General features: G+C 26.3%; 1 protein-coding gene and 13 non-coding genes across 14 annotated transcripts in view; 8 read left to right on the top strand and 6 right to left on the bottom strand.

Moving 5' to 3' along the window:
• Positions 1–3412: 3412 nt before the first annotated feature.
• On the top strand, positions 3413–3483 carry Trnag-gcc (transfer RNA glycine (anticodon GCC)). The gene has a single exon. It is a non-coding gene; the product is annotated as a tRNA-Gly (tRNA).
• Positions 3484–3802: 319 nt separating this feature from the next.
• Trnak-cuu (transfer RNA lysine (anticodon CUU)) lies at positions 3803–3875 on the bottom strand. The gene has a single exon. It is a non-coding gene; the product is annotated as a tRNA-Lys (tRNA).
• An 82-nt stretch (positions 3876–3957) lies between these two features.
• On the bottom strand, positions 3958–4029 carry Trnap-ugg (transfer RNA proline (anticodon UGG)). Its single transcript has one exon. It is a non-coding gene; the product is annotated as a tRNA-Pro (tRNA).
• Positions 4030–5747: 1718 nt separating this feature from the next.
• Trnap-ugg (transfer RNA proline (anticodon UGG)) lies at positions 5748–5819 on the top strand. The gene has a single exon. It is a non-coding gene; the product is annotated as a tRNA-Pro (tRNA).
• Positions 5820–5901: 82 nt separating this feature from the next.
• Trnak-cuu (transfer RNA lysine (anticodon CUU)) lies at positions 5902–5974 on the top strand. Its single transcript has one exon. It is a non-coding gene; the product is annotated as a tRNA-Lys (tRNA).
• A 319-nt stretch (positions 5975–6293) lies between these two features.
• The window catches only part of LOC145843068 (putative ATP-dependent DNA helicase HFM1), a 38498-nt gene continuing 22794 nt past the window's right edge, over positions 6294–21997 (top strand). The window contains exons 1-11 of the mRNA XM_082950534.1: positions 6294–6379; positions 7946–8068; positions 8173–8376; positions 8673–8881; positions 9177–9235; positions 10904–10964; positions 12439–12525; positions 13492–13643; positions 13921–14043; positions 14216–14358; positions 14652–14808. Of these exons, the coding sequence (XP_082806660.1) occupies positions 6294–6379; positions 7946–8068; positions 8173–8376; positions 8673–8881; positions 9177–9235; positions 10904–10964; positions 12439–12525; positions 13492–13643; positions 13921–14043; positions 14216–14358; positions 14652–14808 (1404 nt within the window). The remainder of the gene's footprint in view (positions 6380–7945; positions 8069–8172; positions 8377–8672; positions 8882–9176; positions 9236–10903; positions 10965–12438; positions 12526–13491; positions 13644–13920; positions 14044–14215; positions 14359–14651; positions 14809–21997) is intronic.
• On the bottom strand, positions 10640–10756 carry Trnal-caa (transfer RNA leucine (anticodon CAA)). The gene is made up of 2 exons: positions 10719–10756; positions 10640–10685 (listed from the first exon to the last, which is right to left on the bottom strand). It is a non-coding gene; the product is annotated as a tRNA-Leu (tRNA).
• Trnak-uuu (transfer RNA lysine (anticodon UUU)) lies at positions 15628–15700 on the top strand. Its single transcript has one exon. It is a non-coding gene; the product is annotated as a tRNA-Lys (tRNA).
• Trnai-aau (transfer RNA isoleucine (anticodon AAU)) lies at positions 16701–16774 on the top strand. The gene has a single exon. It is a non-coding gene; the product is annotated as a tRNA-Ile (tRNA).
• On the top strand, positions 16782–16853 carry Trnad-guc (transfer RNA aspartic acid (anticodon GUC)). The gene has a single exon. It is a non-coding gene; the product is annotated as a tRNA-Asp (tRNA).
• Positions 17064–17137, top strand: Trnan-guu (transfer RNA asparagine (anticodon GUU)). Its single transcript has one exon. It is a non-coding gene; the product is annotated as a tRNA-Asn (tRNA).
• On the bottom strand, positions 19649–19722 carry Trnan-guu (transfer RNA asparagine (anticodon GUU)). Its single transcript has one exon. It is a non-coding gene; the product is annotated as a tRNA-Asn (tRNA).
• On the bottom strand, positions 20012–20085 carry Trnai-aau (transfer RNA isoleucine (anticodon AAU)). The gene has a single exon. It is a non-coding gene; the product is annotated as a tRNA-Ile (tRNA).
• Trnak-uuu (transfer RNA lysine (anticodon UUU)) lies at positions 21089–21161 on the bottom strand. Its single transcript has one exon. It is a non-coding gene; the product is annotated as a tRNA-Lys (tRNA).

Genomic DNA, 21997 nt, shown 5'->3' with positions numbered 1-21997 from the left:
TTATAGTACACCCATCTTACAATTATGTTTTCCATAAGTGTAAATATGAAATCATTATAAACAAGGAGTTAGAGAAAAAGTTTGTTTGTTTTAAAATAAAACATAGTTAATATTATTCTTGCCTCAGTAACAGGACTTTATATTAAAATCAGTATACATGACAATTCAAGTTAAGGTAACTAAAACAAAAACTTAAATGTCTAAAAACAAATTCCTATGAAACTTTCAAGGGTGATTTAGTTTCTCTAATCATATTACTTTCTATTTATTTGTTTATTTATTTATATACAATAGTATTACAAAATTTATAATAGGATAACAGTACAAGATACTTTTAAGTTTAAAATAGTAAGATTAGAAAAATCAATCTAGAGCAATTATTATTTTTTGCCTTAAAAGTAGGTGATTTTTATGTTATTTTGGGAAACCACGCATTAAGTTAAACTAAAAGAGCCTTGAAATATACTTCAATCTGCAATAGTTGGTAAGTACACAACTTGATATTTCAATCAGCTCCTTTGAAAAACTTTAAGCAAATAAATTAAAGCCATAGCATAGGAGATATTAAACAATTTTTTAACCAAAATAACATAGACTTTGAAATATGAAAGATAAATATGTGAACTATAAGTAAAATTTTATATAATATAGAAACTAAAATAATTTTTTGAGATATAGTCAGTTTTGTAAAAAGATATTGTTACAAATGTATGGCCACATTTTTTAAATTTTTATTTTTTCTTAAAAATATTAGTCTACTAAAAATTTAAAAACATTTTGTTTTTGAGCTAGAGACTTAAATTCCACAGAAAAAAATTCTTTATAAGTCTTAAAACTTATGTATTGAGTTTATTACTATAACATATTTAACCAAAAAATCATTTTTTTCTTTTTCAAAACGGTATTTAAACATTCTAATAGTTTAATTTTTAACAGTTTTTATCTGAGTTTTTGATTGAAGTGCATATCTAAAAAAAATATTGGAAGAGCTAAATTTATATTATACAGTCTATTTTCGTACTTATAGTAAATAAATCCATGAAGAATCTATTTATCTCTCTTACTTTGCTAGCTTTTATCTCAAAATATACTTTGAATTTTCAAAAGGGTAAAAAGGAACTGGTAGTTGAGTTATTTAAATAAAAAATAACACAACAATAAAAAATGTTTTTGCCCCCCTCCCTATGCCGTTAGTTTTTGGTTATCCATTAAACATGTTTATATATTACTCAACTAATATTACTAAGCTATCAATTAGTAATTCTTTAAAACAAAGAAGTTTATGATGCAATTTTTTAAATATTAACCCTTTTGGTTCTAAAAGTTCATTCACAGATTGAATAAAATGCAAACGTAAATTTCTAATTAGTTTAAATGCAAATAAGTATTTGCTGTATTACAAGACAAAGTATAACTTGAAATGTGTTCAAAATTTCTACATTGTCTTTTTGTACATCTTTTAATTCAACAGTTTAACTAATATTAATCTAAAAACACTGTTATAACTTAATAAATTAATTTTAATTAGTTTTTAAATCACAATCGTTTGTATGATCAGCATTGTTCATTTATTTTCCATTACCTTGAAAACTCATATTTTGTTTTATTATTTAGTATTAAATATTTTTGTTTTGTTGAAATAAAACCTGATGTATAAAAATATTTAATTGTTTTATGTTTGTTTCCAGAAATACTAATAAACTTTTTTAGATGAAAATTTCGACTTTCAAAAAGAAAATGCTGCTTCAAAAAGTTATAAAGTGTAAGTTTAATTTGTAAAAAATTCAGACTTGTCATATTTTTAAAATTTCTTCAAAATGTTTAGTAAAACATTGAGCAATTTAAATTTCGAACCTATATTAAAACTATGAATAACATATTATATTATATATTAGTATTTTTACTTTGTAAAAGATTAAAACTTAAAATACATAGAACAAATTATACCTCAACATAAATTAAAAGTTGTTTTAACCTTTCAAATGTTTTCCCTTGAACTTTTTTTTAACTTGATTTCAGTTTAAGGAATGTTAGAGTTAATTTTTAATGAAATTCAAATCAGTAAAAGTAGAAATACAATTAATGTTAAATTACCTTTTGAACAGAAATTAGCAGTTGTTTTACTTAATTTATTTGTTTAATTAGACTAAAATTATTTTAGTATTTCGAACAAAAAAAAAAAGAATATTATTACTATTATTATTACTGTTGTTGTTATTGTTGTTGTTGTTGTATTTTTAGGTATTCTAGCTTTATTAACAATAATTTTTTCAGTTTAATGCCCTTAATACTCTATTTTAAAATTTTGTAATCGACAAATTTCTTATTATTATGTTAGTTTTTGGCCACTTGACTGGATTATTGTGTGTATTCAAAAACCTGCAACTAATTTGCACATATCAAAACAAGACTAATAACAACAAGATGTAAATTTATAATGATCAAGTTTTAATTATTATTGTTTTTTATTTATTTGTTGTATGTTTGGGTAAGGTGGGTTAGGGTGAAATGTATAGATTTAAAATTAAATTATTTAAATTAAAAAAGTCTTGTTAAGATATATGCAAATTAGTTGCAGATTTTTGATGTACTTGAATTTTTTGCATTAAGTTCTACATAACATTATTTTTCTTGTAAGCATACTTTGATAAGAAAAAAAAACCTTACGGCTAAAAAAACAAAACGAAATGTGATATTTACTCAGTAACAACTTATAATGAAAAAAAGTACTGCAATCTTTCTCTAGCTGCTTAAGCAATACACACATGTAAGTCTGTTGAGTTGTTGTATAGATAGAACAGTATACTTTCGTACAATATTTGTCAATTTCAAACAAGAACTTTGACCAAAGATAGTTTAAACAATTTTTTTTTCGGTGCATAGCTTATTTAAAAAATATAACAAAGCACATTTCGTTTTTTCTTAAATTTTTTATACAATTATTTGAATACTTTCGAAGTAAGTTATGTCGAAAATTGTATCTTACTAAATTAAACTGAATTGAACTTGAAATAAAATTATGCTGTAGTTTTAAGTTTGAAAACATAAAACTACATAATAATCAAGTGTATAAATTAAATAAATGCTAATACTAAAGAACTTTGCTGCACTAATAAAACTTGTTAGATTAAGATCAAACTAATATAAGCCATGAAAAAAATGTAAATAAAACTACCTTTTACTAACCTTTACTTTAAAATTACTTAATATAAGGATTCTACTTACATAAACTGGGTCTTTAAGATTGAATGCATAAGGTTTCTAGAATATGTAACTGAAAAGAGTTCTCTGCTCACACTAAAACTGAAAAGTTCTCTTCTTTATAATTTCTTGCACACTCATGATTGTTCAACAAATATTGTCACTAAATTTAAAGTTATTTATAAACTCTAAAATGCCCTCATTGCCACAAGCATTGTTGGTTCAGTGGTAGAATTCTCGCCTGCCACGCGGGAGGCCCGGGTTCGATTCCCGGACAATGCATTTTTAGGAAAATAATTTGAATTAAAGTTACTATTAACCATAAGACACGAAAAATTGTTTTTAAATATATCAGTTTAGGACTAAGTGTGTTTAAAACTCTTTCTAATTAATTTTAAACTAAAATTGTTTTTGTTTTTAAATTTTTAAGCTGTAACACCAATGTGTCATTTTCCCAAACAATATCCATTGAATACAGTTTAAATGGTTCATATATTATTCAATTTTAAAAGCTAAAGTTTTTTTAAATAAATTAACTAAGAAGTAAATGTATTGCGAAAAAATAGAATTTTCAGGGCTGTTATTAAATGATAAAAAGGTGCGCCCAACGTGGGGCTCGAACCCACGACCGTTGAATTAAGAGTCCAACGCTCTACCGACTGAGCTAGCCGGGCACGTTCGAAAATAACTATATACAGTTTATATAGCCTCTGTGACGATGTAATGACGTAACAATAATTTAATGACTTCAAAAATGGGCTCGTCCGGGATTTGAACCCGGGACCTCTCGCACCCAAAGCGAGAATCATACCCCTAGACCAACGAGCCGCTTATCTGACTTTGTCTTGTTCGGTTTTTATTCATGTTATGTGTATTATGACGCAATATAGAAGATGTTGTTGTGGTGTTTGTTAAAACTGCGTTTTATAGTTATTAAAAATCTATTTTTAGTTTAAATTTAACTAATGCAGTACACGGTACAACTTATATTGTTTACTTAAAACTCCTAGTTAAAGATTTTAAAATAGTATTTGTGTGTACCAAAAAATTATTTTCTGTGTAACTATAAACAAAAATAAAACTTTGCATTTTTATTTTGCTACAGATATATAAATATTAAATAATTTGGTCTAGTGATTTATACTCACTAATTTAATACTTGGATGCAAGATATGAAAGGTCTTAAATGTCTTAAATTACGTTTCTGTTCACATTAGAAATTAGATTAATAAGCAAAAGTTACAGTTACACAATTTATTTATGGCTTTTAACTCACTAGAACAAAATGATTAGTTATAGACAAATTTAAGAAATGATTGACATTGGAAATAAATGAGTTATGTACATATTAAATTTTTTATTCACAGTCAAAATCTTTACTTTCGAAACTCCTGTGCAATTAAAAAAAAAGTTATGAAAATAGTATCAGTAAGTTATCAGTAAGTATCAATAAGTATCAATAAGGTCTATTTTTAGTTTAAAGTAAAGTATAAGTTAAGAAACTGTGTTAAATATTATAAAATTATTGAAAAGATACTGTAAAGCTACTTTAAGTATGTTTTTTTATAAAAAAAAGTTTAGATGATAACAAAAAGTTTCTTATAATTTGATATACTTTCTGATTAAAATCGAAAATTTAGTACTGAAAATGTGAAAATTGTTAAAATTCCAGGTTTTTCCAGGTTTTTTTTCTAAATTTCCCAAATTCCAGGTTTTTTAACCTGAACTATCAAATCCCAGGTTTTTCCAGGATTCTAGGTAAAGTGGCAACCCTGTATATATCTATATCGGGGCTTCCACAAAGTCAGGAAAAAATAGGGATTTAAAAAAAAAAACAGGAATTTTAAAAAAATTTGAAAAAACATCAGATATAATCAGTTCAAATTTACAAAATTCCTTATTTTCCAAACCCTTGTAAAAAATTAATTAAATATCTTTTAAAGTCATACTAAAATTGCAAAATTTACCTAGAAAATTACAAAATTACTAAATTCCAAATTATTACTAAAGTGAATAAAAAATCTGTTATGTACATAACTCATTGATTTCCAATGTCAATCATTTCTTAAACTTGTCTATAACTAATCATTTTGTTCTAGTAAGTTAAAAGCCATAAATAAATTTTGTAACTGTAACTTTTGATTATTAATCTAATTTCTAATGTGAACAGAAACGTAATTTAAGACATTTAAAACCTTTCATGTCTTGCATCCAAGTATTAAATTAGTGAGTATAAATCACTAGACCAAATTATTTAATATTTATATATCTTTAGCAAAATTAAAATGCAAAGTTTTATTTTTGTTTAAAGTTACACAGAAAATAATTATTTGGTACACACAAATACTATTTTAAAATCTTAAACTAGGAGTTTTACGTAAACAATATAAGTTGTACCGTGTACTGCATTAGTTAAATTTAAACTAAAAACAGATTTTTAATAACTATAAAACGCAGTTTTAACAAACACCACAACAACATCTTCTATATTGCGTCATAATACACATAACATGAATAAAAACCGAACAAGACAAAGTTAGATAAGCGGCTCGTTGGTCTAGGGGTATGATTCTCGCTTTGGGTGCGAGAGGTCCCGGGTTCAAATCCCGGACGAGCCCATTTTTGAAGTCATTAAATTATTGTTACGTCATTACATCGTCACAGAGGCTATATAAACTGTATATAGTTATTTTCGAACGTGCCCGGCTAGCTCAGTCGGTAGAGCGTTGGACTCTTAATCCAACGGTCGTGGGTTCGAGCCCCACGTTGGGCGCACCTTTTTATCATTTAACAACAGCCCTGAAAATTCTATTTTTTCGCAATACATTTACTTCTTAGTTAATTTATTTAAAAAAACTTTAGCTTTTAAAATTGAATAATATATGAACCATTTAAACTGTATTCAATGGATATTGTTTGGGAAAATGACACATTGGTGTTACAGCTTAAAAATTTAAAAACAAAAAATAATTTTAGTTTAAAATTAATTAGAAAGAGTTTTAAACACACTTAGTCCTAAACTAATGTATTTAAAAACAATTCTTCGTGTCTTATGGTTAATAGTAACTTTAATTCAAATTATTTTCCCAAAAATGCATTGTCCGGGAATCGAACCCGGGCCTCCCGCGTGGCAGGCGAGAATTCTACCACTGAACCAACAATGCTTGTGGCAACGAGGGCATTTTAGAGTTTATAAATAACTTTAAATTTAGTGACAACATTTGTTGAACAATCATGAGTGTGCAAGAAATTATAAAGAAGAGAACTTTTCAGTTTTAGTATGAGCGGAGAACTCTTTTCAGTTACATATTCTAGAAACCTTATGCATTCAATCTTAAAAACCTAGTTTATGTAAGCAGAAAAAGCTGGCATACCAAACTAGACTTTTTAATCCTTATATTAAGTAATTTTAAAGTGATAGGTTTCTCAAAAAAATTTGAAAAAGTGTGGTATTATTTTTATTTTTTATCCCTGGTTTATATTTGTTTGATTTTAATCTAACAAGTTTTATTAGTACAGCAAAGTTCTTTAGTATTAGAATTTATTTAATTTTTACACTTTAATATTACGTCATTTTGTTTTTAACTTTAAACTACAGTATAGTTTTATTTCAAGTTCAAATCAGTTTAATTTAGTGAGGTACAATTTTTGACAAAACTTACTTCGAAAGTACTCAAATAATTGTAAAAAGTATTTAAGAAAAAATGATATGTGTATTGCTATATTTTTCAAATAAGTTATGCACCGAAAAAAAGTTGTTTAAAATATCTTCGCTATTTGTCAAAGTTCTCATTTGAAATTGACAAATCGTTTAGGGAAGTATACTGCTCTATCTATATAAAAATTCAACAGACTTACATGTGTGTATCGCTTATGCAGCTAGAGAAAGATTGCAGTACCATTTTTCATTATAGGTTATTACTGAATAAGTATCACATTTCGTTTCGTTTTTTTTAGCCGTAAGGTTTTTTTTCTTATCAAAGTATGCTTACAAGAAAAATAAAGTTATGTACAATTTAATGCAAAATGTTCATGTACATCAAAAACCTGCAACTTATTTGCATATATCTAAACAAGACTTTTTTTTAATTTAAATAATTTATTTTTAAATCTATACATTTAACCCTAACCCACCTTACCCAAACATATAACGAAAAAAAAAAAGAAAGACACAAACACGAGTAGTTTAAAACATTTTTCTAACAGTTTAAAAAATTTTTTTAATAGTTTAAAACATCTTTTTAAAATAACCTTTTCCAAACTTTCCAAAATGCATAAATTAACAGCTACAGCGTGTTTTTCAAATTCAGCTAACTATACAATAAACTGTATCATTACTACGTCATAACTATTTTTAAAAAGTTCAAAATCCAAATTTCTGTTTACTATTTTATTAAACTGTAGCTTACTGAGGATTACATGAAACTTTTTATTCTATCTACGAAACAGCTGTCTAAACTATTGTTTTTATATAAATAGATAAATATTTAGCTCCAATTCAGTTTGTCGAGCACTATCGACCAGAACTTTTTATAAAGTAATTTATATGTATATAAGTATATGTATATTCATAATAAAGCTTAAAAGTCTTTAAGTATAGTTTAAGATTTATTGATGATTTTGGTAAATAATAATGTGATTGATAAAACCATTTTATTTTTAAAACTACAAATGCAGGCTTAGTTTACTTAAAATCCAAGTAGACTATTGTATTGCATATAACTACTCAACAATTATTTGTCAGCTACTTACAAACAGTAGATTTAAAATCGCTTGTATATGATTTCATTCACAAGTCGTTGTGGCCGGTGCTTAAGGCGATTGTCGAGAAATTAATGGACGAGCACATGCTCGAATCCTGCCGACGGCGTTTTTGATCTATTATCATCGAAGCTTATTCATTACTTATAGCAGAAAAAAAAAAAAACCAAACAGCATAAAATAAAATTCAATTAATATTCAAACAAACAGACAATCGAAATACATGGTGCCTGCCACTCAGACCGACTCGGTTTTTTCAAAACTTCCCAGCATCAAATCTTCGCCCATTTCAAAAAAACTGAACAGGTTCCAACCTCCCCTCAATAACAATAGTAACAACTTTCGAAGGAAAGCAGTACAGAAAGTCACTCCAATGCAAAAAAATATTGATGCTTCACCGCCTAGAAAGAAACAGTAATTTTGTTAATCATTACTTATACATAAAACAACTTAAATTTTAAGGTTATTTTTCGGAATTTATTCTTTAACATATATTGAGTAGATATTAATAAATGTGTTTTACTAGTTTTGATTAAGAGTTAAAAAGTTAGATATAGCACAACTAAAGATAATTATAATTTATATTTATAAAACGCATAATTTATTACATAATTAATTAATAGTATAACTTAATAATTTTACTTATGATTATGAAGTATTTAAAATACAATTTAATAGATAACTAAACATTAGATTACGACATTGTACAGGTTTTTTCCGTCAGTAGTTCCTGAATCGCCAGTGAAGACAAACAGCCAATCAGGCAAGCGTTTTGATCAGTCACGTGACAAGTTTTTCGACCAATCAACTCATGAAAAGCCGTCTTTCTACAAACCGGATAAGTTCACCCTGCCTACGTACAACGGACCCAACGGAACTTTCAGAAAAGAAATTAGTTTGAGATCCGTCGAGGAATTGCGTAAGTTTTATATTTTGATGTTTTGTTTTGCTGGTTAAAATTTGATTTGACTTCATATTTTATTTAGCATCAAATTTTTCTTTAAAACTTCTTGTAAATTTTATTTATGTTAGTTTTCAGTTGCATTTAAGTATACTTTTATTGAAGTTAAGACATTAGCAGCATTACACCAAGTTAGTATGTACTTGTATGAATATTTTCTAAGTGTTTAGTATCTATGTATTTTAATAAAATTTTATTACTTATTTTTTTGTTTGAGCTGTTCAAACTTTGTTTACCTAAATTAATTTTTCAGCTGAAAAATACCAACAAGTTTTTTCAAACTTTTCAAATTTCAACGCTGTTCAATCTATTGTTAGTTTGTAACAATTATATTTAGCTCATTTAAGTATATAATATTTATTAACAATTTTTAGCTAACTTGATTGCAATCTAATTATTTTAAAGCTAGCAGGCTTCTAACTGAACTAATTTTAGTGTCAAAATTTGTTATAAAATAATTTATAAATTATTCTATTACATCATTAATGAAAAACATTTTGTTTACTTAACTACTTTAAGCTGCAAATAGTATGAAATAAAATTGTAAGTTAGAAAAGTATAAGTTTAAGATACAAAATATTTTGAAAACTCAAAGTTTATTTAAAGCTTTTATCTTCGCTTAACTTTAAAGTAAGTCAAAATGATAAAATTTAGTTCTGCACTCATTTACTTAGATTAAATGATAAACGTCAGACTTTTTTTTTTTTTAAGTTATATTTAAAAAAACAAGTAACTAAAATAAATGCAACTGTGCAATCTGCTGTTTATTAAAATGTGCACAAAGTTTTTTAAATTGTTTATTAAGATGGTTAAAAGCAGTTTTAACTATCTATTTACAAATTATTTATTTTCTTATTTGAAAATGAAAACAACAATTGATAATAAGATTAGTGTTAATAGCATCAAAATATCTATTTAATTGTCTAGTGCTCACAAAACTATTTATTTAAATTTTACTGTGCACAAGTTTGAACATCATAAGAAATACTGCTTTTTTAAACTGAATTTTCTCTGTCTATAAAATGTAAAGTTTTCTACAGAATTTGTAAGTATTATAATTAATTTTATGAGACAACATGCAAAGAAAAAACTGTGTCCAACATGAATTTATATGTTAATTATTTCTATCCATAGATATGTATCTTATGTATAAGAATATATAGTTTTTACATTACTTTCGTTATTATTTTAACTTATCAGTAATATCTTGCAGTTAATCTATGTAGTATTATTGCATAAAACTAATTTAGTAAATTTGTCTAATTGTAATATTGATTGTAAACTTGTCTTAAATTGAAAAGGAATTTTAATAAATTACTATGATAAAACTAAACCATAAAGCAACAACAGTTTTAGCATTATGATATAACCTTACTTAAGATATTTATGAGTTGAGTATTAATGTAAGTTTAGTATTAAGAGTTTTATTTTACTAAAATTTTAAAAGTAGAGATAATAACATGGAAGCATTAAAAGAAATAGTTACTCAAAAGTCCAATTACTAATAAGGAGAGTCAATATAAAGTTTAGAAAATTTTTAAGTCAGTTGCTGTAATTGATAGCTTATTTATACTGTGGTTTAAATACTTGTTGTATTTATTTAAAACATAACACGGTTTATATAAACAATGTATCCCATTTAATTTTAATTAAAAATGATAATTTAGTTTTACACCGATTGTGAAAATAATACGACTTTTAAAATTGTAATAAACATGTCAGAAGTGGGATTCGAACCCACGCCCACAATTGTGGACCAGAACACTCATCATCGCATTGCGATGAAGCTTTAACGCTTGAGTCTGGCGCCTTAGACCACTCGGCCATCCTGACTTGTGATGAAACAAGTGAAACAGCGTATATATAGTATGACGTAACATTCCGACGTTTAAAAAAAATCAACTACCAATAAATAAAACAACTTTGGTCTGTTTAACATGATTAAATTTGCAATCTTAATCAATATAATATTCTTTTTAGGTATTTGATACAGTAGTGTATAGAGACGAGCCGTTCGTTGTTTGTGCTCCGACTGGTTCAGGTAACAATATTGTATTTATATTAAAGTTTTTAGTTTGTAATACTTATGTATATATATAAAATTTAATTTTTAAATTTATTTATTTACAAAGGCAACAATGTTTCTCCCCTAAGGGATCTTTAGGCCTGTAAAATAAAATAAACTAAACATAAGACGATGGACAACTTAAGAAAATACAATAATGCAAAAAATTATTATGCAAAAAATTATAATTGAATTCAAATTAAAATTAAAAAATGTATAGTGCTATTACTAGATAATTAATTAACAAAATTAAAAGTTTTATAATAATGAAAAAGACTTTTTAAATTTTAAATATGATTTATACTTACAATAGATGATTTGTTCTATATAGATTTGGATTTAGCTTATAACAACACAAAACAAAATGGCGCTTAACAAATGAGGGTACAAGTAATAACATAAATAGTATTAAGTGATAAAAGAATTAATACGCTAAGTTTTAAAATAAAATTTCCTAAAGTGCGGGCAGGTGTAGAAGAGCTCTTGTCTTTTGTTTAAAATTCGTTTCTTATTACATTATACAGCACATATTTCTATAAAATTATAGAAACATGTGCTGTTTCTATTTTTTCCAAATTGCAAGTCTTACAGATTTTACCTATATTCTTCATTTCTCTGATCTTGTGCATTATGCTCCATCTTAAATCGTAGCTGGTGTTATTGTTTTTTAGTCTCCAGATGTACTTGGAAAGCTCTGTTCCCTTGTTGTTTTCATTCTTAATGTCACTAATGTGCGCATACCATCTCTTTTTGAACTGGCCTTCTGTGGATCCTATGTATTCTTTTGTTTCTATCTGACTGGTAATCGTCGCCTTATAAACAACATTCCATAATATGAATAAATTTAAAAATTAACTTTGTCGCCAAAACCAAAATTGTCGAGACCTGTTGTGCCCAAGGAATAATCCTTGCTAAATATATATTATATATTTATTACATACATATATATATATATATTTAATTATTTAATAAACAATATTTTTATACAGATATTTCGTATATGAGATATTTTTATCTCATATATACCTCAGTAAAGCTTTAATTGTTTAAACATGTTTTGCAAAAATTTATAATTTAAAATTTTTATAAATATTATGACGTAGTAATAATGACGGTTTTTATGCATTAAGTTGATTTTTCAAAATACGCTGATTTTAATTTTGTTATTGGTTTAAGAATTTGTGCTTTTTGAAAAAGTTTTAGCAATTGCTCTTAAACATGTTTAATAACCTAAAGTTTTACTGAGGAATATATGAGATATAAATATCTCATATACGAAACAGCTGTATAAAACTGTTGTTTATTATATATTTAAATAAATATCTAGCTCAATATAACTTGTCGAGCACTATTAGTAGTATGTATATATATTAGTTTTATTTAGTTCCAGGTAAGTTTATATGCTTACGTTAATTTTTCAATATTTAATATGTTTATTATTTTATTTCAGGTAAAACTGTTCTGTTTGAACTCGCAATAATTAGGCTACTTATGACAAGCAAACAAGAAAATTCCAACAAGAACAAAATCATTTACAGTTGGTATAATTTTTTTTTATTGTTGAAGTAATTGTTTTTGTTTTGTTTCTGGTGGTTATTATTGTAGATCAGTGTTTTCCAATCATAATAATTTAATTGGCCCCCTCCAACAAGATTACTCAAAAAACTACAAATAAGAGCACCCAAGACCTTTTATTTGCTCTTCATCAACAACTCCAAAATATCTAGTGTAAGTTTCAAAACTTCCATTAAAAACACCTAAACCCTTTTTTTGCTCTTCATCATCAACTCCGGAATATCTAGTGTAAGTTTTAAATTATGACCTTATGGCCCCCTGTGGCTCCTTTACTGCTTATGTGGTTATTATTGTACATAGTATAGTAGATATTAAAAACCTTTGAGTGGTTAGATTTTGTTTTGAACTATAAAGACATTAAAATTCAACCTAAAATAAAACATTCAATAGAAACTTTTAATTAATCAAAAAAACATTTTTAAGTCCACAAAAATAAACTACTTACGATCTTAGGAAAAGTTAAATACTTCTACAGGTTTTTGGAAACCATAAAGTAATCTTACATTTCAAATTACTCTAGGTAAAATTTATAAATTAAGTACTATAATCTGTTTTTTAAAGCATCATGACATAAAAAGTTTTAAACTTAGTTAAAACTTAAAAATCATAATAAAATGTTAGTAAAAATTTGAAAGGTTTCTTTAATAACAAAAATTATTTGAATTTAAAATAGTTAAATTAAAACAGCATATTTCGGATTAATCACCAATAAAAAACATTTAATTCAAAGACACGTAATTAAATAAAACTTGTTAATTTAAAATTAATTTTACTTTCCCATAAATTATTTAAAAACATTGTTTATCAACACCCAGTCTTGTATTTTATTTTTTATAGAAATTGGTTTGAAAATATAATGACAACAATGCTACTTACAACAATAAAATGTTAAAAATTGTAGAAAAAAGTAAAAAGTAAAACGTTTTAGTGGCGCCAGTGAAAGCTTTGTGTAGTGAGCGATACGAAGATTGGAAGTTGAAATTTCAACCGTTGGGACTCAATTGCTTGGAAATGACTGGAGACACTGATGTTGAAAATTTGTGGCAAATGCAGAAAGCCGACATAATACTAACAACACCCGTTTGTTTCTTAATTAATCATGTTATATAAATGTTGAAATGAATTAATATTATATGAAACGATAGAAGTTTCTCTATAAAATATTTTCTATGGTGATATTGCTTGCACTGTTGCATGTAAAACTTAAGTTGAACTAAAAATTAAGCCTGCAATTTAATAATGAACGTTAAACCTTCTGTCAATGAATACACTTCATTCCCAGTTTTAACAAATATGGAAAAAGTGCATCCATTGGCTCGGGTCTAAATAGTTCTGGACTAAAATGGCCTTTCTACAGGAAAAATGGGACAGCATGACGCGGAGATGGCGGGAAAAGACGTCGTTCGTGAAACAAGTCTCCCTCTTTCTCGTCGACGAAGCTCACTTGTTGAATGACGAAACCAGGGGCGCTACTATGGAGGTTGAAAATTGTTAAACATAAAATTTAAAACACGTGTAAATAATTTTGTTGACTCGCTAACCAGGGGCGTGTTCTGCTGTATTTATTATTCAGCTAATAAATATTAAAGGCAGTCTGGACAATAACAAGTTAATCAACTTGTATATTTAATTAAAGTATAATAATATTACAGGCGGTGATTAGTAGAATGAAGACAGTTAGGACGGTGTTTAAAGAAATGAAATTGAGATTTGTTGCAGTTAGCGCCACAATACCCAACACACAAGACATTGCAGAGTGGCTTGGAAGTAAACAAAATCCCGCCGTCAAATTCAAGTATAAATCAGTTTTATTTAATATTAAATTAACAAACAAAATACTTCACCATACAACTAAATCCAAGACAACCAACGACTGGTTTTGTTTTTAACAGTAAAAATAGTAATAATAAGTTTTATGCCATTAGTAACTTAGCTGTTAGGTTCGAGTTTAACTTAAAGTAAACTAAACTTTTAAATATAAATGAGTTTTGAAAATACTCCACATAACTAATACAATTTTTAATTCTAATTGTGTAAAAATGTATACAATTTTAAGTTGTTTTTGATAATTAATTAAAAATATTATAGCATGGATGAAACGTACAGACCGGTGCAATTGAGAAAAGTTGTGTTGGGATATCCGAAGCACAACTACAAAACTGCCCTATTCAAATTTGACATTAATCTCAATTATAAGCTAGTAAATGTCATCCAAACTTATTCGGAAGACAAACCTACTTTGATTGTTAGTCTAAATTAAAAGCATATATGCTTGTACATTATGCATAGTATTGTTTTTTTTAACGTAATAAGACACATTGTGTATAAAACTTTATATTAACGAGTAGGTGTCAAAAATGCACGAAGGGACACTTTTGCACGGATTGATTAGTTTTTAAAACTAGTATGAATTTACTTTCATTTTTTTTACTATCACTATTACCCCTTACCCTTGGTCGGGAACTTGAAAATAAAATTTAATTCTTATTTCTTGTAAACTATCAATGTTACCCCTAACTTTTACACTAGGTCAGTAACTTTTTTTTCTTCTTCATCTATTATTATTTTATTAAATATATTTTTTTTACTATAGCTGTTACCCTTAACATTACCCTTGGTTGATTTTTAAAGTAATATTATTGTTTTTATTAAAAAATCGTTTTTTTTACTATCACTATTACCCCTTACCCTTAGTCGGTTTTCTATTTTGTTATTATTTTTTACGATCGTGCAAAAATATCATTCGTGCAAAAATGTCTTCGTGCACATTTAACCCGTCCCCATATTTTAAGTACTAGTTGTTATTTTGAGTGTTTGTAATCGAGTACCGACTTTAATGTTAAGATATGGTATATTTAAGAAATTATATAAGAATGAAAATAAATAAAAAATGTTAAAAATAGAACTAAGTTATTCTAACTTACAAAACTATCAGCAAATTGATATACACATTTTAATGGTATATCAGTAAAGATTTTGGTTTTTATAAACTCATAAGTCAACAGTTATGCATTATGACGTGATAATCAGTTTCATATGCACAATAATCAACCGGTTGTTGTGAGCCTGGCTAGCTCAGTCGGTAGAGCGTTGGACTTTTAATCCAACGGTCAGGGGTTCAAGTCCCCTGTCAGGCTTCTTTTTTTTTAAAAACATTGACTTAATTAATTAATATTCAAATCTCATTAAAGTTTCTAAATAAACAAAATTGTTTGTTAGATTTTAAATGCTCAATTTGATATTATGCTTTAGTTAGCTCAATTTGTATTTAATTTATGATAATCAATAAAATTTTAATCAAATTTATATGATTAAATGACACAAAAAAAGTACTTGTTAAAATGTAAATTTAACTAGTATACATTTATTTGATAACTTAAGACATATTAGAATTGTTAATAGAATTTTTTTTTTGAATATTGGAAATATATACATTGAAAATAACTTATAAAAAAAAAAATAATTACAAATTAAATCATTTAGCTGTAGTTACAAACTAATCAATTTCTTAAAAATGAAAACAATAACTGCTACTTAACTCCAATTAAATTTATTAAGCTGGCTTAATTTAACACCTTACTTTTTGTTACCCTTTTTTTTCACAATAGTTACAGTATAAATTTTATAAGAACTAATCAATATGAATATCTAAAAAGAAAGTATTTTTAGTCTTGTAAAGTAACATTACAATTTTTTTCAAATATTTAATCTTCAACATATCACACGAAATTTTTAATGAATTGTTTTAGAACAGAAAGTCTACTAGATTTTGTATTTTTTTTAATTTTTATCAAATTAAATATAAGCGCAATTAAATGTAAACACCCATTGAAATTTTTAGTATGTAAGTTTTAGAAATAAAAATATTAAATAACTTACAAAATTTATATATATGTATATATAATTAGACAAAGTATTATAAAAACTTTGTCTTATACTAAATAATTCTACAAGAAAACGGGTTGTGAAACATCATTAATTTTAAACCAAAACAAGAGTTTAATAAAATTAACTTAACCTTAAGACTTCACAGTTGTATGATAAACTGAGTTTTTATCAAGATATTTCCTTATGGTATTGTTGCGTCATAATATGCTAGTCAGAAATATAACGCTGATGAATGCGTTCCAAACGTGTGGCCGGTTAGCTCAGTTGGTTAGAGCGTCGTGCTAATAACGCGAATGTCGCGGGTTCGATCCCCGTACTGGCCACATATCTTCCTCGTTAGTATAGTGGTGAGTATTCCCGCCTGTCACGCGGGCGACCGGGGTTCGATTCCCCGACGGGGAGTTTTTTGCATACTTAATTTATTGGAATCGGTATTGTTATCCATTAAATATTTAATAACAAAATTATGAATTTATTATTTCTAATCAAAATATATAATATCATAAGGTATGTCAAATATTTTTTCAATTTATCTAATATTTTTCTAACAAGTGTTAGTAGCCTAAAGAACATTTTCAAGTATATAAAATAAATATTGAGTTATTTCAACAAGTCTTCGTGGCGCAATCGGTTAGCGCGTTCGACTGTTAATCGAAAGGTTGGTGGTTCGAGCCCACCCGAGGACGTTCTTTTATTTGTTAAACATTAAAGAGAGTGCAAAATTTTTACACTGAGCGTGTTTTCTCACTTTCACACTTTTACAATAGTTTTAAGTTATTTTAAACATCCGATTCTTTAGATTGAGATTCTATCATTTTATTTATACATAAGTATTTCTTATCTTTTTCGATCTTCAAAAAGTTCGTTTTAAATTACTAGTTAACCTACAATACAAACTCATTATCAAATAACTAATACTAAATTGGATATACAAAATAGTAGGGTGGCAAAAAATCCTGGAATTTGAGAACATAGACAAAATAAACCTGGAATTTGGTACAAAAAATGTAAGAAAAACCTTAAATTTTTAAATTATAGTTTTTTAAACTTGATAATCAAAATCAGCCAATTATTGACAAGAAAACCTGTTTTGTATGGTTTTTCTGAAAAATACCTATGATGGAAATACTTTATTATTTTCTAAAAATTATATTAGAATCTAATAAATTAATGGTTTTAGAAGATATATAAATATAAGTTACTTAATTGTCCCCAACGTAAGTAAAAACTTCAAGGTTTGCTAGATGATCGACAAAAAAATAAAATAAAGTTTTTTTTGAAAAATGCTAAGAAAAGTTTGTCAAAACTACTAACTCTGATTATCAAACAAAACTTATAATTTGTAAGAATGAAATACTAAAAAGTAAGAGTTGTTTTTAAAGGAATTATTTGGGCAGTTAATTTTATATTCTAAAGAGATCAATTTTGATCTATGCAAAAACCCTTAAAATCTCCTCGCGACAAATGGTATAATTTGTGTTGTAAACAACTGTTATTAAAATTCGGTTTGAAGTTTAAAATACATAATTTATAAAGTATCATTTATTTTAAATACGTAAGTTTGTAATTTAGAAACTTGTTAATATTTAAAAGCCTAGTACTACTACACTTTTACCTATATCAGGTGGCCAAATATTTTTAGCGAAATTACTCCTGGTTTTCAAAATTTCTTACAAGTTTTGAAAGTTTTAAATCTTTTTTAACGATTTTAAGTACTTAATGGTGTTTTTTGATAGATTTAAACTACTTAAACGATACAGTATAATTATTATTTAATTTTTGTTATATACTAAAATAAAATTAAACTTAATTATCATAAACTAATAAAACTAAAATTATGGTTTAAAATGGCGTCAAGTATAATATAATTTCAGCTTGGTTTTGGTGGACATCATCCTAGGTAATTACCCAGTTTTTAACCTTTAACTTAATTTTAACTAAGAACAGACCCAAAAACATGTACTTTCAAAAACCTGGAAGAAATTAAAAAAACCTGAAAGAAATTTATCAAAAACCAGTGCCAACCTTGACTATCGCAACCTGTTTAAGTATTTTTAATCAACTTCGTCAAAATTCTTCTCAGATGATTTTTCAAAAGCCTTTATGTTGATATATATATCATAAAATCTAAATTTAATTTGTTTTTAGTTTAAATTTGTTACTTTTTTTTTAATCGTCCTATTTAATTAAATAATATGTTCAGGGTTGCCACAAAGCTAGGAAAAACTAGTAAAAATTACATAAGTCATGAAAAGATAAGGGTTTTTTGAAAAATAGTAGGAAATTTATGTAAACATGCTCTTAAAAAGAAAGTTTATCGTTACTAAAAATTGCATTTTGATATTATTATTTTCTAGAATCATTTACTTTCGCAGTTCATCTTTTTCATGGTCTAATTGAGTTTTTGAAACATACTAAAAACTTTCAAGTCTTTGGTTATGTATTTTTTTATAGTTTTTTACTAAGAGTTTGATTTAGAAAAGTCAGGAAAAACTTTTTCAGTTCGATCTTTGGCAAACTTGTATGTTAAAATTTACAACATTTAATATAAAATACATTAGGCATAAAACATTGCATCAGACATTTTTATTTAGCTTTGCTCTTATTTCGCTCTTAATTTTCTCTTAATCTAAACTCTTTTCAGTTAGACCAATCAGAAATAGGCTCTTGTTGACTGACTAGACATGACATTCAAAACAATGTAAATGCAAGTTACAAAGTAGTTTAATTAATTAAAATAATAATTTAACTAATAATTTATCGATTACTTATTAAAACTTCTGTACACTTTTTTAAGTCTAAAAAAGATACAATAAAATTTTTTAAATATCAAAGTTGTTAAATACTATAATTTAAAAATTTAAGGTTTTTCTTACACTTTTTGTACCAAATTCCAGGTTTATTTTGCCTATGTTCTCAAATTCCAGGATTTTTTGCCACCCTACTATTTTGTATATCCAATTTAGTATTAGTTATTTGATAATGTGTTTGTATTGTAGGTTAACTAGTAATTTAAAACGAACTTTTTGAAGATCGAAAAAGATAAGAAATACTTATGTATAAATAAAAAGATAGAATCTCAATCTAAAGAATCGGATGTTTAAAATAACTTAAAACTACTGTAAAAGTGTGAAAGTGAGAAAACACGCTCAGTGTAAAAATTTTGCACTCTCTTTAATGTTTAACAAATAAAAGAACGTCCTCGGGTGGGCTCGAACCACCAACCTTTCGATTAACAGTCGAACGCGCTAACCGATTGCGCCACGAAGACTTGTTGAAATAACTCAATATTTATTTTATATACTTGAAAATGTTCTTTAGGCTACTAACACTTGTTAGAAAAATATTAGATAAATTGAAAAAATATTTGACATACCTTATGATATTATATATTTTGATTAGAAATAATAAATTCATAATTTTGTTATTAAATATTTAATGGATAACAATACCGATTCCAATAAATTAAGTATGCAAAAAACTCCCCGTCGAGGAATCGAACTCCGGTCGCCCGCGTGACAGGCGGGAATACTCACCACTATACTAACGAGGAAGATATGTGGCCAGTACGGGGATCGAACCCGCGACATTCGCGTTATTAGCACGACGCTCTAACCAACTGAGCTAACCGGCCACACGTTTGGAACGCATTCATCAGCTTTATATTTCTGACTAGCATATTATGACGCAACAATACCATAAGGAAATATCTTGATAAAAACTCAGTTTATCATACAACTGTGAAGTCTTAAGGTTAAGTTAATTTTATTAAACTCTTGTTTTGGTTTAAAATTAATGATGTTTCACAACCCGTTTTCTTGTAGAATTATTTAGTATAAGACAAAGTTTTTATAATACTTTGTCTAATTATATATACATATATATAAATTTTGTAAGTTATTTAATATTTTTATTTCTAAAACTTACATACTAAAAATTTCAATGGGTGTTTACATTTAATTGCGCTTATATTTAATTTGATAAAAATTAAAAAAAATACAAAATCTAGTAGACTTTCTGTTCTAAAACAATCCATTAAAAATTTCGTGTGATATGTTGAAGATTAAATATTTGAAAAAAATTGTAATGTTACTTTACAAGACTAAAAATACTTTCTTTTTAGATATTCATATTGATTAGTTCTTATAAAATTTATACTGTAACTATTGTGAAAAAAAAGGGTAACAAAAAGTAAGGTGTTAAATTAAGCCAGCTTAATAAATTTAATTGGAGTTAAGTAGCAGTTATTGTTTTCATTTTTAAGAAATTGATTAGTTTGTAACTACAGCTAAATGATTTAATTTGTAATTATTTTTTTTTTTTTTATAAGTTATTTCCAATGTATATATTTCCAATATTCAAAAAAAAAATTCTATTAACAATTCTAATATGTCTTAAGTTATCAAATAAATGTATACTAGTTAAATTTACATTTTAACAAGTACTTTTTTTGTGTCATTTAATCATATAAATTTGATTAAAATTTTATTGATTATCATAAATTAAATACAAATTGAGCTAACTAAAGCATAATATCAAATTGAGCATTTAAAATCTAACAAACAATTTTGTTTATTTAGAAACTTTAATGAGATTTGAATATTAATTAATTAAGTCAATGTTTTTAAAAAAAAAGAAGCCTGACAGGGGACTTGAACCCCTGACCGTTGGATTAAAAGTCCAACGCTCTACCGACTGAGCTAGCCAGGCTCACAACAACCGGTTGATTATTGTGCATATAAAACTGATTATCACGTCAAAATGCATAACTGTTGACTTATGAGTTTATAAAAACCAAAATCTTTACTGATATACCATTAAAATGTGTATATCAATTTGCTGATAGTTTTGTAAGTTAAAATAACTTAGTTCTATTTTTAACATTTTTTATTTATTTTCATTCTTATATAATTTCTTAAATATACCATATCTTAACATTAAAGTCGGTACTCGAATACAAACACTCAAAATAACAAATTTGCCTTAAATCAGGTTTATTGGCAAAATAAATAGTTATAATATTTAAAATAAAAATAGACCGTAAAACTTTTTCTTTTAAAAACCTGGAGGAACTTTACCAAAAACATTTGGCAACCCTGTTGTAAAGGTTACATGTAAAGTGAAAAAAAATTCGTTAAGACTCAAAAGTTCTATCATATAGGAAAAAAACTCAAAAAATAAACAAATTTGAAGTAGCTTAACAATGTCTTTTCAATGTTGTTTTACTACTTACAGGGTTGCCACGCGGTAAAGAAAAGTCAGGAAAAATTTTAAAAAATGACAAAAGTCAGGAAAAATTGGGGGGTTTTTAAAAAAAAGTCAGGAAAATTGATAAAGTTTTAAAAAAGTCAGATTTTGTCAGTTTAAATTTACAATATTCCTTGTTTTCAAAGCCTTTAAATGGTATAAATTAGTTAAATATCTTTTATAAAACTGCAAAAATTTTCTATTAACATATTGAACAAGTACCCTACTTGAACAATCAGATTTTGTAAGCTTTTCAGCAGTGATGATCTGTAGCAAGGACACTTTCATAGTTAAACTGG

Source organism: Thalia democratica, chromosome 8 (assembly GCF_965202585.1).
Source record: "Thalia democratica chromosome 8, ktThaDemo2.hap1.1, whole genome shotgun sequence".
In the NCBI taxonomy this organism is placed as follows: domain Eukaryota; kingdom Metazoa; phylum Chordata; class Thaliacea; order Salpida; family Salpidae; genus Thalia; species Thalia democratica.
Note: the sequence above shows the minus strand (reverse complement) of the source record. Positions and strands in the feature narration are given on the sequence as shown.